The sequence below is a fragment of the Molossus molossus genome, unplaced genomic scaffold (genome assembly GCF_014108415.1).
Source record: "Molossus molossus isolate mMolMol1 unplaced genomic scaffold, mMolMol1.p scaffold_m16_p_14, whole genome shotgun sequence".
Lineage (NCBI taxonomy): Eukaryota > Metazoa > Chordata > Mammalia > Chiroptera > Molossidae > Molossus > Molossus molossus.
Window position 1 is genome coordinate 6,916,277 of NW_023425349.1, and position 16,428 is coordinate 6,932,704.

Here is a 16,428-nt window from a genome sequence, read left to right on the forward strand (position 1 = left end):
GATAGACAAACAGACCAACCCTGTTCTTGGCCAGCTTGGGAGACCGAGGCCAAGAGCGGGAGGGTGGTGCCCAGAGTTGCACAGCATGTCTTGATGGTGGTGGTTTTAGTGAAAGGCTGTAGTACCCAGAGAAGCTAAGCACGTCACACAAGGTCACACAGCATGTCCGATGCTGTCAGCCTGGCTGGGGAAGCAGCTATTGGCCAGGAGCATACCAGGTGGGGAGGAAGTCCTGACCTCACCTGTGCTCTCTGTGTTCAGAAATAAAGAAGGCAAGAACCCCACCCCAGCCTCCAGGCCCACGGGCCGCCAGTGCATGAGCAACGCCGGGACCACCCTGACTGCTCTGTTCACCTGTTGGTCACTGGGGTTCTCATCTCAGGATACAGAGGCGCAGTGGTGTTGGAGACCCGTTTAATGTGGACATTCAAGGCCTAGGCAGAGTGGAGAGTACCCAGGAACTGGGCAGGCAGGCAAGGTGGGTTGCAGGCCCACACCTGACCCCAGGAAGGGGGTTGGGTGGTGGGGGTTGACCCAGACACACCAAGGGGAGTACCTGACGAGTGGCTCAGGCGGCAGGGCCACCGGGGGTCTGTGGGCCAGCCCTTGGAAAGGTGTTTAAGTCAGGTGGTGAGTGCCCAGGCTAGAGCCTGGCTCGGGGAGGCAGGGTTCGGGCTTGGTTGGGTATCCGGGAGCCTAGGGGCTGGCATCACTGGGGGCCTCCCCCAGCTGCTGCTGGAACTCAAGGCGGGTCTGCCGGTTGGACTCAAGCAGCTCCTGGAGGCGGGCGTGGAGGTGGTCATTCTTCTCTTCCAGGTGGTCCAGACAGGAGTTGATCTGGTCCAACATGGAGTTGATGGCCGCATATTCTGGAAGGAAGGGGAAAGAGAGATCCCATGTCTCCCCAAGGCTCACAGACACCTCTCACCCCCAACTGTTATCCCCCAGCCTGACTCCAAAAGGGCTTTGGCAAGTCCCTTTTCTTTCCTGAGCCTCTGTCACTCTGGAAAATGGGTGGATATCAAAAGAGGAAAGGCTTTGGAGAAATAATACCTTAGCACACCATCCTGTTTTCTAGGGTTAGGGTGGTCAGGGGGAGATCAGCCAGTGTCCTGCCTGGGAAGTCCTGCCGGATGCTAATCTCCTTTCCACTTCCTTCACCTGCCTAGAGGCCAGAGCTCACAATCTTGAGTCGGGCAATCCACGCCTCTGTCCCCAGGCAAGCCCATCTGTCCAGCTGTTCCATGGCTTTTCCCTCAGGATAAAGCACTCAGAAAACTCTAAGATTCCACTCCCCTCTCCAGCCCCACCTCCCATGCCTTTTCCTTTCCTCTTTCACATCTGCCTTTGCCCACCTCAGGCCCCTTGAACATGCCATTGTCTTTGCATGAGTGTACCGTGACCTCCTTCTGTCTTCCACCTCTCCTCCTGGATGAGTCCTCCTCATTCTTCAAGTCTCAGCATGGATGTCACTACAGGGAAGCCCTCCCAGCACCCCAGACCAGATCAGGCCTAATCCCCCCTCACACCTCCATGGCCCTCCCCCAGGACTGACTGATGTGATTATCTGCATGCTGGTCTGCCTCCCCTACAGAAGACTGTCGAGTCCTGAGAAATGGAATGGTCTTGTGTTCACTGCTGCTTCCCCGAGGCCCTCACTGTCACACAATAAGCATTTGTTGAATGAATGAATGAATGAATGAATAGATGAATGAATGAAGCCTCTAACTTTCCAGCCTTTCTGCCTTTGCTTAACTGTCCCTGCCACCCAGAAGGCTTCAACAACAGCCATGTAAAGACTAGCTCAAAACGCCTCTTCTGAGAGGCCTTCCCTGGTTCCCACCAGAAACCATCACTCCCTCCTCCACAGCCACTCCTGACCTGCCACAGCAACACAGTGTCCCTTAGGACCCAAGGTCTGGGCCTGTGCCCACTGCGGAAGCCAGTTCTCAGCCAGCCCGTGACTCAGATACACTCTGCTGCCAGGCTGGGAAAAAGGGGAAGTGGCTGGCAGTGTTTGGAAAAGGCCAGGGCTAGAGGACATATCCGGGATATGGATGCAAATGTGTCTGCATTGTGGAGGAAGAGCAGTCATCACTCAGAGTTACACCTCACAAAGGCCAGAGTCCTGGAAAGTCTGCTGGGTTTTGCAGTCCAACCATCTTGTGGAAGATGGGGGAAACCAAGGCCCAGGAAGGAAGGGACTTGCCCAGGGCCCTACAGCTAGTCAGTGGCAGAGCTGATTCAGACTTGGGAAGCAGGGCACTTGGGCTTCAGCCCCAGCTCTGCTGCATCCTAGGAAGTTACTGTACCTTTCTGGAAAAGGGAGATAAAAGAACTGGGTGGCTGAGGATTCAAGTATATCAAGAACTCAGGGTCTGGCTGCAGCAAGTACTTAATACATGGTCATTATTATCAACATTTCCCATTCTGTGTCCTGAGACACAGCCAGGAGAAGGATGGGGGAGGAGGTGTCTCCATACCACTGGGGCCAGGCTTTAATCTGTGTCAAGGGCACTTCCCAGCCCCTCCTCCCCACTGTGCTAAATCCTGGGAGGCCTGCCCTGATGCTGCTTTAACACTTCTGGCCACTGTTCGCCAGCAGTGTCCAGGGCAAAGTGGCCAACCCAGCACTCCCCTGTGGGAGGTCTTCCACTTCTATGAAATACCCTGGGTGATGCAAGTGTCCTAAAACTATTGTGGTGATTAATGAATATTCTGGATATTATGAAGCCCATGAATTGTAAAATTTAAATGGATGAGTTGTATGTATGTGAATTACAGCTCAATAAAGCTATTACCAAAACAAAACGCAGACTCCATACCCCACGTTCACTAAGTCTGGAGCTCTAAGTTAATAACCCAATCTTTATTACACTAAAGAGAATAGTAATAACCACTTACTGAACAGTTGCATCTTGGAACCTACTAAGTATTTCTCATTTATTTTTCTATTCAGTCCTGACACATCTCAATGCATGAGGCACTAAATCATTATTTTACAGATGGGAAGCAGGCTCCAGAGGGGAGTTGAGGGTTCTCTTCTCCACACCTCACCCACCTCCCAAGCACAGCAGTGTTGTGCACACAACAAGCTGCTTTATAAACAAGTCACATTCGCCAGGGCTCCAGGCCACACCAGGAAAGGTGGCTGAGGATTCTGAGCCACCCAAAGAGCCCTTGGGCTGGGCCAAAGAGGTCCACTGGCCCCGCCCCCCAGGAGCCTCCGTTCCCCACAGTGAACGAAGTGGCTGGGGCAAATCCCAAAAGGGCGAGTGTCCCTGAAGCGGCCTCAGGTTCCCCATCTGTAAAATGGGGCCGGCTGCACCCTGTGCTGCGATTTTCAGGGATCCACTCGCAGGTGCTCGCCCTGGACCCCGAGAGGGAGCCTGCAGCTGCAACCCAACCAGGGGTGAGGGATGGGAGCGCTCCTTCCTCCTAAACCCCTATCCCGGCCCCGATTCCCCTTCGCAGGAAAATAACCCTGAGAAAGCAAAGGTCGCCTCCGCAGTCACCGAGTCACCTGCTTCCCCGAAGCCGTCATCCTCGCCTTCCGCGCCCGCTTCCATCGGTATGCCCAGGTCCCCGTTGGGGCCCGACATTGCGGGCTCGGGCGCCGCAGGGGCCACGGGACGCGGAAACGCTGCGACCGTCACGCCGACAGCCGGCGCCGGGCGGAAGGTGGAGGGTGGGTGGCGCGCAGGCCCGGAAGAGTGGCACCGCGCGAACCAACGCAACCTGGTTGCTGGACAGCCGGGCCCCGCCCCCAGAGCCAGAGCCTCGCGGCCCGAGCCCCGCCCCGCCCGTACCAGAACCCCGCCCCTGCCCTCCGTCAGACCCCGCCCCTGCCCTCCGTCAGACCCCGCCCCGAGCCCCGCCCTCACCGTCGAGCTCCAATCGCTCGCTCCGGGCGGGGCCATCCGCAGGTTGCCCACCGAGAAGCCTCGGTGGTGGAGGCTCCGACCTTCCGCGAAGGCGAGAGAGCCGGGTGGAGGGGCAGAGGCAGCCTGGGAACGCCTTCCCCTATTCTGTCCCCATTCTGCCCCATCCTGCCGCTGGGGACCTGCGGGTGGGCCAGTCGGCGCCTCCGGGTGGGAGAAATCTGAGATGCGTGGTTTCCAAAGGCCCCCTGTAACCCTCCTTGAGAGCCACAGTTGGCAGAATGCTGCGTGTGTCAGTCGGTCAAGGAAGGCCACGGGATAGGATCGGCCCAGCTGCCATCATGCCCCACCACTTTTATTAGCAGCGAAAGGGAGGCCTGCTCAAAGTCACCCAGCTAGCAAGTGTCGCTTTTGAGCTGCACCCAGAGGGGTTATCTCCAGGGCTCCAGCTGAAGGTGAGGCTCACTTACTGGGACTCTGATAGCTGTCGCCACCAGGAGGCCCCATAGCTGCAGCAGCCTGATCCTGGTCTCACACTGGTCATTAGTAGGCCATCCTCAGGAAAGGGGTCCAGTTAGGCTCCTTGACTATGCCAGCAGAGAGGGATCTTCTCTGTTCCAGAGGCTGTCCCAACTGAGGTAGGTGGAGGTGCAGTTGAGTCCACAGCCTGTAATCAGGGCCACCACTGACTTGCATATAGGCAGTGCTATTGCCTTCTTCTCTCTAAACCGGGTTGAATGGAGGTGAGGCCTCAGCTGAACCAGTGCCTGAAGCATTTTCGTGACCTGTCCCTCACTCAGGTCAGCTGACCTCCAGCCCCCAACTATAAGGTGTGGGCATCCTTTCTCCAGTCCCCCAATCTGCCACCCTCCAGTCAAGCCTCCACTCCTCCCCACCAGGGGCTGGCCACACCCTCACAGTCCTCTGGGAAGGCACCTGTACCTGTGGCTGAAGCAGGTGGCAGATAGCACTTGGGTCATTCCTGGAGAGGGATGAATCTTTGGCTCCAAGAAGATGCTGGGAGCATGCCTGGGGGCAGCTGGGTGCTCAGCTGGGTGGACATGTGCCTCACGCATCTCTCTGCAGGCTCCCTGCTGTGTCTGTGTGGCGTGTATCTGTGCATGCTTTTCTCAGCCTTGCTCATGCCTCTGCCTGGTGCTGGCACTGCTCAGCTCCCCTCTTTCCCAAGGAGATAGCCTAGTCCCGGGGAGTGCCCCTTCCCCAGTCAGGGCTCCCATCTCATCAGAGGACCCACGCAGGGGAGACCTTGTCCTGTTGGAAGTCAGGCTCCATGGAGAGCTAGGCAGGGTCTGCAGGACTCTGCAAGTCCCCCAGCAGGACCAGCCCCACCTACAGCATTCAAGTAGCTTGAGTGCCTGATCAGGTGCCTGGGGCCTGAGACTAGCCACCTACTCTAGCCAGTCCCCAAATGAGGAAAGGGCTGTGCCTTGGCACTGCCCTGCCTCTGGGGTCCCTGCGCGCCTCTCACTTGCCATCTCACAAGCCCTGCCATCATTCTGTCTCTACTCCTGGTGTGATGGGCTGAGTAATAGGTCCAACCATAGCTGGGTCCTAATCCTTGGAACCTGTGAATGGTTCTATTTTTTTTTTTTTTTTTTTATCCTCGGGTGAGGATAAAAAAAAAAAAAAGAATTTTGCGATGGAGAGGTTATCCTGGAGTATCCATGTGGGCCCTGAATGTAATGACATGTATCCTTCGAGAGAAGCTCACGTGAGGATCTCAACAGAGAGATTTGGAGATGCCCCTCTGCTGTCTTTGAAGGAGGAGGAAAGGACCATGAGCTGAAAAATGTGAGGAAAGCATCTCGGGAAACCAGAAAAGGCTGAGACATGGCTTCTCCCGTTGAGCCTCCGGAGGAAGCGCGGCCCTGCCTATACTTTGATTTCAGCTCAGTGGAATTGATTTTGGACTTCTGGTCTCCAGTACTGAAAGGGAATAAGTGTGTGTTATTCTGAGCTGCCAGTTGGTGGTAGTTTGTTATCGCAGCAATAGGACACGAATAAACCAGGAGACTCCAGGAGGAAACACAGAGCACCATGTGTGTCCTCGGAGTTTGATCCTGGAGGACCCAGCAGGCCCAAGTGGTGATGGGAAGTTGCATTGCTTGGGCCAAAGGAGAGACTGGCTCTGCTGTCTGAAGTGGATGTGCCAGATGTGCTGGGTGCAGCTGCCAACCCTTCAGCCAGCGAATGGGTGCCCTTCCCGTTGTGGGCCTTTCTGGCCTTGGTCACGGCCGCATCCCTCCCTCAGTCCAGGCTGCGCTAAGCTGGTCTTTCCCTGGTCTGGCCCAGGCTTCCCTGGCTACAGCAGCATCGGTTAGGCCTGGGTCTCAGCCTGTCCTGCTCCCTGGGGGTGAGGCTGGTACTGCTCACAGCTCCAGTATCTCTCCATTCCCCCAGCCGAGGGTGAACGGGATGGGTGTGCAAGTCTGTGGGGTGGAGAAGCCTGGGTTCCTTCAGAAGCCTGCCTCCTCTGGGCTCTGGCCTTGCAAGGGGAGAGGAGCTGGAGAGGAAGTTCCTGTGTGTGGCACAGACATAGAGGGGCTGGAGCTGCAGCTCGTGAGTGGACAGGAGCTTGTCAGGCCCCAGACACAGGCCCAGCCAAGTGGTGGTGCAGGCCCGGGCCCTCAAGCCTTCTGGAATCTGGGTCCCTGGCTGCATACCCTCCTCTTGGCTCCCCAGCCCTGCCCCTGGTAGTTCAGAGGTCATCGTAAAGGGGAGGTGTGGGTGAGGGACAGTGCTCTGAATGGAGTCAGCATGGACACTGCCACCCACAGGAGACAGGAAGGGCCCACAGGAGGCTGGCAAAGGGGCAGGGAACTACCCTTGGTGACCCTCTCTGCCTGGCACAGCCTCAAACTGGGCATTTCTCTGTTCCCCGCCGTGCACCCCTCCTGCCCTGGCTGCCATCTTCTAACATCTACAGGGGGCCTGGCGAGTTGGGGTGACAGCCCTGTCCCCTCCAGCTCCCTGGACCTGGCTGGGCCTTTGTTGTAGGGCCTGTTGCAAGTGGCTGAGTGTAGGTATAAGGTGTGACCCCATCCGTGTTTTCACTGGATTTGGCACCCCTCAAAAGCAAGGACGTGGGAGGGCTACCACTGGCCTGGGGTGGACTCGGACTGGGAGCTAGGACGTGTTCAGGCAAAGACAGGCTCAAGTCCTGTGGCCTCCATCCCTCACCAAGGAGCTCAAAGGGGCCTGGGAGTAATGCTGAGAGCCACCCTTCGCCCCTCGTCCTCCCAGATGGCCCAGGTGCAAGGACACAGACTGGGGTCTGGGGGAACGTGTTTATTTAGCAGTCAAGGAGTGAGTCCGTCAGCAGGGTGGTCTCAGGAGCAGCCGGTGGGCTGGACGGTGAGAAGGGTCTCCTGGCTCTCTCACCAATGTCCGGCTGGTGGGGGCAGCTAGGTGGCATTTGGGGCAGAGGCTGATGTGAGGGCGATGGGAAGGAGAAAGACAGGAGGCACCTGAGAGGAACACAGAGGAGTCGCGATGGCGGCAATAAGGGTAGGGGAGCGGCAGGCTGCTGCGCTTTGGCTCCCATCAGCCCCCCCTCCATACTCACCAGGCGCTCACTGGTCATCGATGCACTTGTCTGTGGGGGAGACAGTTCATCACAATAGGCAGGGGTGTGTGTGACCCCTGACCTCCAGGACCCCTGCCCTGCCCCTGCCCCTGCCCCCAGCCTGGCTCAGCAGCAGATCTAGGAGTTGCCTTCAGGGATGGGGCAGCAGAGGGTCAGATGATGGGGGGAGGGGATTTGAAGAAAGGTCTGAGAAGACCTGGGGGGTCACCTGTTCTCCAGAGGAAGCAAATTAGCCCAGCCACCTGCTTGGGCACCCAGGTCTTTTGCCCATTAACCTGATGAGCCCTGACAGCCCCTCAACCTTGGAGAGGCTGGTGGCTCTTTGAGCGGCCTGGCTGCAGCCCCTTCCCCTGGCCTGGTCACCTGAAGACAAAGGCACCTCCCAACCCAGTGGTGAGCAAGCCCCCAGGGAGGGGGAGGGGGCCCAGATCAACAGGACCTGGTGTATAGGGGGAGGTACCCCAGGCAATGAGACTGGGGAAACTTGACCTGGGCTGAAACTCTCATCTGGGTTGGCCCAAGACATCTCTCAGGGAAGAACACTTGGGACCCAGATCCCTGGGGGCCCAGCAGACCCCTGGGGTGGGGCATGGTCTTTCTGAACCCAAAGTGGCTCCCAGGGGACACCAGTGACTAGAGGTGGGGAGCAAGTTCCTCTCCCCTTTTCCCTGGTGGGGCAGCATCGGGCCTGGACAGTCCCCATGTCCCTTTCTCTTCTCCCCAGCTGGCCATTACCGATCGGGACAGGGAAGAGGATGTGGTCATCAGTGAGGCCCAGGGATTTGGCGAAGCGGGTGAAGTTCTCCTTCAGTTCAGGGGACAGTTCCTTGGTCCTCCCTGTGGCCAAGATGGCCGGCGGGTGGCCGGCAGACACCATAAATATTGTTGATTGGATGAACGAGCCTCAGACCCTTCCTCATGGAGGGTCTGTGGAAAGCTCTCTTTCCCCGGCCTCCCGGGGGGTTCAGGGCAGAGGTGGCACTGGAGGGGACCTTGGGGGCTGGGCAGGGATGGGCCTCTCCCCTCCGGTGAATGTGACCAGGAGCTGGTCCCCCAGGGGGCGGGTGAAGACCCACCATAGAGGGTGGTCTTGAAGTACTCCCGGTTTTGGACAACCTTCTTGAAGAACACGATGGCATACTGGTTGTAGTTGGTGGCCGTCACTCGCACGGTGTAGCTCTGCAGTCCAGAGTAAGCTGTGGGGGGGACAGCAGGGGTCAGCCATGGCCGGTGGACAGAGCCGCTCCTTTCTCCCCAGCCCCGCCCAGGACAGCATGTGTGGAGGCGCAGGGAGGTCTGCTCCCCGTCTGGCAGGACCCCGCGCCTGGGACCCCAACCCCAGGGCCCACATCACTCAGGACTCACACTTAATGTTGCCCAGGCCGTACTGGCCGGGCTGGGAAGTTGGAACGAAAGTTCTGACAAAGTAGTCACAGCCCTGGTCCCTGTGGGAGCGAGAGAGATGTGTGGGTGAGGGGGAGACGCAGGCTTGGACCCCCTGGGCTGGATGAGGTGGGAGCCAGGGCTGCAGCTGGAGGGGCCGGAATTCCGATGCCCTGGGTCCAGCCCAGCCTGTGCCCCACCACAGCAGGAGGCCTGGGGCTTTCCCTCTGAGCCGACCCCCGTCTGTCCCTGCCCTGGCTGCTCTGGGCTGCCTGACCCTGCTCAGCCCCTCCCTCCAGCACCCACTGTTCTCCCAGGGCTATCTCCCCTGGCGGCCTTTCTGTCTTCGGTCCTCCCCGCCCTGGGCACTTGTCCCCTACTCTTGCCGTTTCTCTCTGTAAACTCTCCTGGGGAACTGACCTTCCAAGGCTCCAGTCTGCGCCATGTGCCAAGGACTCCCGGAGCTCTGGCCCGACTCTGCCCTCTCACCGTGTCCCTGCCAGAGCTGGTCTTCCCAGCCATCCTTCTCATGCCCGTGCTGCACCAGTGCTGCAGCCCCGACCCCCGGGCACCAGAGCCAGAAGCCACAGGAGCTGGATGAGCCCTGGCACCCCACATTCCTCTCCCCACTGCCCCAGATCCCGTGGGTGCTGGTGCCTGAGGCCCCTGGCAATATGGTGCCCATCCTGCTCCAGGCTGCTCATGAGCTTGTGCCCAGGGTGGCCACTCGATGGCTTTCAGCCACCCGAAGGGGTGGCTCTATTACTCGGAGTCCTCCGGCCCCTGCTGTGAACCCCTAAACCCCTCCTGAGGCAGGTGGGCACCTGCGAGGCCCAGCCCCGAGGCCACCTCCCTGGAAGCCCCCAGTGAAGTCCTGGGTGGGGTTCCAGGCTGGGCCCGGGACCCTCCTCCCAGTCTGGGACACCCTGCTCCCTCTGCCTTGTTTCCTGAGGTCTGTCTATTCATTCCTACTGCCGCCAGGGGGGACCCATAAACGTGAAGAAGGAAGGAACACATATACGAACCCAGGACTGAGTGGTAGGATGAATGACTACCTGTCAGCTTTGGTCACTCCTTGGCTGTGACACCAGTCTGCCTCTCAGAACCCACCCCGGGCACCCCCAGGTTCCTCACGCGCCCCCGGGAGGTGGCAGTCTCACTTGAGCAGGGTGGAGGTGACAGTGTAGCTGCGGTCTTCTTTCAGCTCGTAGTTGGTGGTGTACATCTTGAACTGGTCTTGGTCGTTTTTGGAAAATGCATTCCCCGCTAGGCCCACGACGTACCACTTCCCCTGGAACTGCAGGGGAGGGGGTGGTGAGAGGCAGGGGGCCCCCGGGGTGCCCTACAGCTCTGCCCCCAGCACCGCTGGGCAGCTCCAGAACCAGGAGCCCCTCTGCCTGGGCACTCAGGCCTGCACTGACGGCGCCGGCGGGAGCTGGAGGCCAGCAGGCCGGCAGGGAGCCTGGGGCCGGCAGGGATGGAGTGGCCCTTGGCCAGTGGCCAGCTGGTCCTCCTGAGCCTCGGTTTCCTCCTCATGCGGAGGGACTGAAGCTGTTCCCACCTTGTGCGGACTATGGAGATTATGGGAGAGTATATGGGCCTGGGCAGGTCAGCAAGGCTGGGGTGAGGATGGAGGCTTGGGGCGTGGCTTCCATCAGGAGACCCCAGGGCAGGCTGAGCTGAAGCCTGGGCCCATCCTGTCCTAACACCTCAAGACTCTGCCTCTCCTCCCTTCTGCTCCCACTCTGCCCCAGGTCCTCCCCACAGCTGCTCTGCCAGGCCCCTTACCTGGTCGTCTTGGAAGTTCGGCTGCAGTGGGACCTTGGACAGAGGCGGGGCTGGGATCAGGTTTGGGGTGGAGTCCTGGGCCTGGGTCTGCAGGGCCCCCAGCAGGGTGAGGCCCAGCCACAGGAGACCTTTGGGCATGGTTTCAGGGCTGAGGCGGCTGGGCAGCGGCAGGTGGTGAAGGAGGAAGAGGCGAGTGAGGAGGCTGGCCTGGGGGACCCTTTTATCCTTCACCGGTTCACTGGCTCACCCCACAATGGAGTGATTTGTCTTTGCCAAATTCAGGAAGGGTGAGGTAACTGCCCGCAGCTCTTGCTGAAACATTCGGGAAGATTGCACCCCCCCCCCCGCCCCCCGTCAGGATTGTGCAAATGGAGGGGCAGGAAGGTCAGGGAGGAATGAAGGGACTTTCCCGAGCTCCTCACATCCGCAGGGACAAGGGCTCCCCTCACTCTCTGTGCCCTTCCCTCCTCTCTGGGGGGCCCTGGTTGCGTTCAGCGGTCCCAGTCTGGACAAGCTGTCATCGCTGACCTCCAGGAGCCCCTGCTCGGCCCACGGCCAGGCTGGGGTACATGTGGTGAGACCTCTCCCTGGCACCCAGAGAATGCAGACAATGCCTCACCCCAACAGATCGTGTCCTGCTTCCTGGTTCTCAGAGGGGACAGGGAAGGGTGGGGCAGCTAAATGAACATTTCTGACAGGGGAGGACACAGTGTTTTCTGAGCTCTGGAAGCCCAGCTCTCTCCCAGGGGTCCATGCCAACTCTGGCGCAGGGTGAGCAGCCTTCCACAGAGGCTGATCCGGAAGGGCTGCTGCCTTGAGCTGCCCCCCCTCCTCCAGGCCCCACTCCTCCAGGCCCCACGTGCAGGAGAGGACCTGGACTGGGCCCCTCCTGTGGGCGCAGAGACCCCAACGTGGGCCCTCCGGCCATGCGTGCAGCTGCTCAGCAACAGCGTGGACACTGCAGTCCCGGCTGCACCTGCGGGCGCACGAGGGGAACGCACCTGCCCTGGGTGAGGGCTGAGGCCTGACGGCTCTCCACCCTACTGCTCTGGACACCAGGTGCTTTGGGTCACAGAGAATGCAAGGACTTGGCCTCATCCTTGAGAGGCTGCTAAGATCATCCACCATCTCTGGCCACAGCCCTGGTGTGGAGTCCAGTGGCCCAGGCCTGGGTCCCCGGAAGTGTCCCTGCATGGCTGATTCAAGCTTTGTCCTGGAGAGCGGTTTCCTCCCTGGGGTCTGGCTGTCCCTGGGAGGCAATGATGGGTCCCAACCCTGGGCAGTGTCGCCCAGATGTCACTGTGAGGGTGGAAGCTGTCTGGACGCCCTCCCTGACATTGATCTGAGGGTCCGCTGGCCTCAGGAAGTGGACAGGGACCTTACTGGCTCTTCCACCTGCTGCTAGAAAACCAGCACCCCGCCTGGCTCTGGGACTGAGCCCGAGGGAGGGGCTTTGGACGGGGTTCTGGGTGCTGGGTAGGAGGCAGCCGTGGCCGTCCTGAGGCAGCGAGGCCCCTCAGGGCCTGCCCTGCCTGCCTGTCTGGGTGACAAAAGGGCAGGAAGTGGAGATGAGCAAAGCTTCGCGATGTGGCCACCAAAGCCCGTGTGCCCTCCACCGCCTCTCACCCCCGAGAGCAGACCCGGGGGCTCCACCCCCGCTACTCTCTTTGACCTTAAAAGGTATCTTCAAGCCTTCGGTGACTGTTGCATGTGGGGGACACGGAAACTGGAGCCCCAAAGAATTTTAACAAGGGGAGGATCTGTGCCCGGGATCACCAAGGAGTCGGTGGGTAGGATATTCTAGACCCCTAAAGTCAGGGAGTTGAGTGGCCAATGCCTCCTGGTATGAACTGGGGAGGGGGTAGGACAGGGTCTGCAGCATGAGGAAACCGGGGCCGGGTGCAGGAGGGGAGCTGGCCCGGCTCCGGCACCTGCTGGAATCCTGGCTCTTCCAGGTGTCTGCTAATCTCTGCCCACCCCGAGCCCCCGCCAGTGCCCGGCTCTGTGAAGACAGGTGTACGACGGATGCTTGAGGCCGCGCACACACAGTGCCGGGCACAAACACGGTGTCTGCACGTGAGGTCATGTCTGAGTTCCTGACCGTGCTTCTCTGTGCTGGCCCCAGGTCTGCCAGACCCGCTGTCCTCGTCTGTCTCCCTGGCCTCTCCGTGTGCTCTTGGCCGTGGCTGACACCTGGGCAAGCCATCTCATCACTTCTTCCTCACCTGGCCGCCTCCTGCCCTCTCTCCTGGCCCAGGCCTGGGGTCTGGCTGGTTCAGGAGCTGAGGGAGGGGACCCGAGTGAAGGGGAGGAGGCCTGTCCAGGGATTTGAGAGTCAGCAGTGTGCAGTGTCCCAACCATGCCTGTGGGTGTGGGAGGAGGTTAACGGGAGCATGTGACCACCAGCTGACCTGGAGCTGGACCCAGGCCGCTGCAGGCTCCTCACTCCGTCGCCGTCCCTGAGGGCACTCTGCCCACCGTTCCCACAGTGGGAGCTGTCCTCGAGGCGTCCTTGGGAGAGCACTGTGTTGCTGAGACCATCTGGACTGATATGTGACTAAACCCCGGAAGGCCTCTCTGTAAACTAAGATTTGGCAGGTGACTGGGGAGATCTACTCGTCTGTCCGCATCCAAGATAGGCCTCGAAAGTTCCCGTGCTTATTAACCCTGCCACCTGCCAATATGGAGTGGCCTGTCTCTTTCACTGGTCCCTCCTTGCCCTCCAGGTTTGGGGACCAATTTGTGAACCAACAGGGGTCCAAGGACAGTCATGGCCACAGCCGGGGCAGAGGTCAGGCCAAACTGTGGCCGATCCCAGACAACTCGAGTTGGAGCTGGAGGGCAGGGGATCGGCCAAGGGTGCTTCTTGCATTCTGCCCAGGAAGGGAGGGGTCCTGCAGGCTAGGCTGGGGTTCGAGGTGAAACGCTTTGGCCACCCTCCTCAGAGTTCGGCAGGGCTTGGCGGGGTCAGCTCAACACGCACAGCCGCCTCACGCCAGCTGAGTCAGCACCGGGAGGGCTGGGGCTGGGGGTGCAGACTCCTGCTTGGGCTCAGGCTGACTCCAAGGGCTCCAGGGCAGAGGACTCTGATGGCCTCACTCCTCGCCCACCCCCTTCCCACTGGGCCTGGACACCTGGTCACGGAGGGGACTCTCAGGTTCCTGCTGCCCAGAGCTGGGGGCAATCCCTGGGCCCCGGGGCTCTCAGAGTGGTCTGCTCTGCCCGTGTGGCACGGCGTGGGGTATGCCAGGCCCTTGCCCACTTCCCCGTGGCCCTCGCTTGGTTTCCACTGGCCCCTGGGCTGGGCTGGCAGGACCACTTCCACCAGCTTTCCCCACTCGCTCTCTGCGAGCTGCAATGTCCCCAGTGAGGCCACAGCAAGCCGCACAGAAGCAATGGGGCCGCACCCTTCCTGGGAGAAGCCAGGGCTAGGCCGTCCAAGTCCCACTCCGGGTCCCTTGAGCAATGGCAGGAACTTAAACACCATCCACACGTGGGTTTCTGTGGCAAGAAGCCAGGAGGCATCTGCCTGCTCCAGACCCTGCCCCCTGACTGTGTCTGGCAGGTGGCTCTCCCCCTCAACATGCCCAAGAGGCAAGACTCCCAGGACACCGTGGCCTATTCCCCACACGGGGCCCGGCCCCGCGCCTAGTCCAATCCCCCCAGGAAGGCAGCAGAGTGTTCTCTGTGCTGACCGCAAGTCGGGAATCCAGTCGAACCCCTCGGAGCGGTTTCCGGAAGCTTGTGAGCAGTGTTCGCCCAGCCATGGCTGGGTTGGGGCGACAGTAATACCCTCTGCCTTCCTGAAGGGCTAGGCAAGAAGTCTCCGGGCAGCGGATGACTAAGCTTCTTGGAGCCCAGGGTCATGCCAAGAAACTTTCAAGCCGATGCCCCAGAAAGGCCAGTCACAGCCGCAGAACTCGGAGTCCACAGATGGGCCCTCCTTGGCCGCTGCAGGCCCCACACCGGGAAGGGGAAGGCCTGCTCTCCTCGGGCCTGGGCGGCCCCCAGGCCCCGTCTCTCAGGCCCAGGCTCACCAGGGCTCACTTGAGCATTTCCTGGCTCCTGCCCCTTCCACCTGCTGGGGACCCTGCTTACGAAAAGCTCCGAAAGGCAGCCCCTCCCACAGCCCCGGCCATACATCCACTGGATTCCTCTCTCTAGTGGGGTCCACCGGGCTGGGGGCCCTGCCACACGGGGTCTGGGCCAGGGCAGTGTCCTGGTTCTGATGTTCGGGTGCCTGGCCCAAGCTTGTCTCTTAGATGGGTGCTCCTGCCTTACACTCTGGGGCCTGGGCTCTCGTGAAGGCGAGAGGACCCATGATGACCATGATGGGGACTGGAGGCCACTGCTCTGAGCAGGGTCTGCAGTGAGCTCCAGGCATTGAGCTGAGGGTGGGTGGATGCTGGGCTCCCACGGAGCTGGATAGGGGTACCTATCATAGGCCTCTGCTCCTCCCCGCTCTGCACCCCTCCTGCCTGGGCCGTAGCCTCCAGCACCCCAGGAAAAGGCATCTCTGCCTTGGCTACTCCTAGGTCACCCCATGCTCCCTGGCCCTGGCCCAGGGCTGGGGGTCTGCTGGACGCCCTCACGGGTGGCTTGTGTGAAGATAGCTCTCACGAAAGGCTGTTTCTGTCTGTGTACCTCAGTGCACAGGACACACCAGGAGAGCACCCAGCCCAGGGGCAGCTTAAATGAGGACAAATGTCTGAGAGGTACCAGGCTCCTGCCGGAGTCCTCCCTGGGCGCTGGAGACTGACAGGCAGTGGCCCTGTCGCCCTCTCCGTTCACCTCAGTGAAGGAAGGTGGGCGCTCCCAGCTGGGCTCCTCCTCCTCCTCCTCTTCTGCACCAAATGTTTATTTCAGATGGGGTGGGGTCTGTGGCTGAGCCTCTCCCTCTGGGGGAGGGGATCATGAGCACGGCTGTAACAGGCGGTGAGGACAAGGTCAGGCTCCGAAAGGGTAGCTTGTCCACCATCATAAGGAGAAGGAGCCACCCTGGGCCAGGGGAGAGAGAGGCGAGGGGCAGGCTGGATCAGCCCCAGCTGGGAGCAGAGAGGGGGAGGCTATTTGGAAGGGGGTGCTGCTCTGCAAGAGTTGGCAGGGAGGGTGACCGGTCTTCCCATGGCCTGAGGGGTCCTTGGGGAAGATTCATCTGTAAAGCTGAACAGTAGTCTGCACACTCTGAAGGCCCCCCACCCAGGACACCAGATCTAGTGTGAAACACTCTTAATGCCTTGCCGGGCTCACAATAAACGAGGCACACCCTTAAGTGTGTGTTTTATAACAAGAAAGTCTGCAAAGTCATTAGCAAAGTGTCCAAAGTAAAAATTTAGAAGAGAAACCACAGCATAAATGCAAAGAAAATAGGAGTAAAGGAAGAGCAGAAATTAATAAAATAGAAAGATCCAATAGGAATATCAAAGCCAAAAGTTGACTCTTGGAAAAGACTAATAACAGGGGCAGAAATTTGGAAAACGTTCTCAACACAGAAAGATATAAAACACAAATAAACAGAAGTATACATTTAAAAAGGCTATAACTATAGAGTCTATAGACATTAAAGGGTAAGAGAACGCTATAGGTAATGAAATGAGAAACTTCCCAGCATACTGTAACTTATGGATTCAAGAAGGAAAAGAGCCCTGGCCAGTTTGGCTCAGCAGTTAGAGCATCGGCCCTGGGACTGAAGGGTCTTGGGTTCAATTCCTGGTCAAGGGTAGGTACCTGGGATGCAGGTTCGCAGGGGTCATGCGGGAGGCAACCAAT

The 16,428-nt window shown here is 59.5% G+C and overlaps 2 protein-coding genes across 2 annotated transcripts; both read right to left on the bottom strand.

The window, feature by feature from the left end:
• Positions 1-397: 397 nt before the first annotated feature.
• CUNH9orf16 (chromosome unknown C9orf16 homolog) lies at positions 398-3,682 on the bottom strand. Its single transcript, XM_036260811.1, has 2 exons — positions 3,524-3,682; positions 398-869 (listed from the first exon to the last, which is right to left on the bottom strand). Exons 1-2 carry the CDS (start codon positions 3,600-3,602, stop codon positions 697-699), a joined length of 252 nt encoding a protein of 83 aa, XP_036116704.1. The 5' UTR covers positions 3,603-3,682; the 3' UTR covers positions 398-696.
• A 3,493-nt stretch (positions 3,683-7,175) lies between these two features.
• LCN2 (lipocalin 2) lies at positions 7,176-10,822 on the bottom strand. The gene is made up of 7 exons (XM_036261370.1): positions 10,660-10,822; positions 10,032-10,168; positions 8,854-8,933; positions 8,565-8,684; positions 8,224-8,325; positions 7,468-7,497; positions 7,176-7,369 (listed from the first exon to the last, which is right to left on the bottom strand). Exons 1-6 carry the CDS (start codon positions 10,795-10,797, stop codon positions 7,475-7,477), a joined length of 600 nt encoding a protein of 199 aa, XP_036117263.1. The 5' UTR covers positions 10,798-10,822; the 3' UTR covers positions 7,176-7,369; positions 7,468-7,474.
• Between the last annotated feature and the right edge of the window lie 5,606 nt (positions 10,823-16,428).

Excerpts from the sequence above, each read along its gene's own strand:
- CUNH9orf16 (XM_036260811.1), bottom strand. The coding sequence starts at position 3,602 with ATGTCGGGCCCCAACGGGGACCTGGGCATACCGATGGAAGCGGGCGCG. Across the intron at positions 870-3,523 it reads TGACGGCTTCGGGGAAGCAG|AATATGCGGCCATCAACTCC; the intron begins GTGACTCGGTGA and ends CCTTCCTTCCAG.
- LCN2 (XM_036261370.1), bottom strand. The coding sequence starts at position 10,797 with ATGCCCAAAGGTCTCCTGTGGCTGGGCCTCACCCTGCTGGGGGCCCTG. Across the intron at positions 8,934-10,031 it reads GTCACCTCCACCCTGCTCAA|GGACCAGGGCTGTGACTACT; the intron begins GTGAGACTGCCA and ends TCGCTCCCACAG. Across the intron at positions 8,685-8,853 it reads CGGCCTGGGCAACATTAAGT|CTTACTCTGGACTGCAGAGC; the intron begins GTGAGTCCTGAG and ends TCCCCCCCACAG.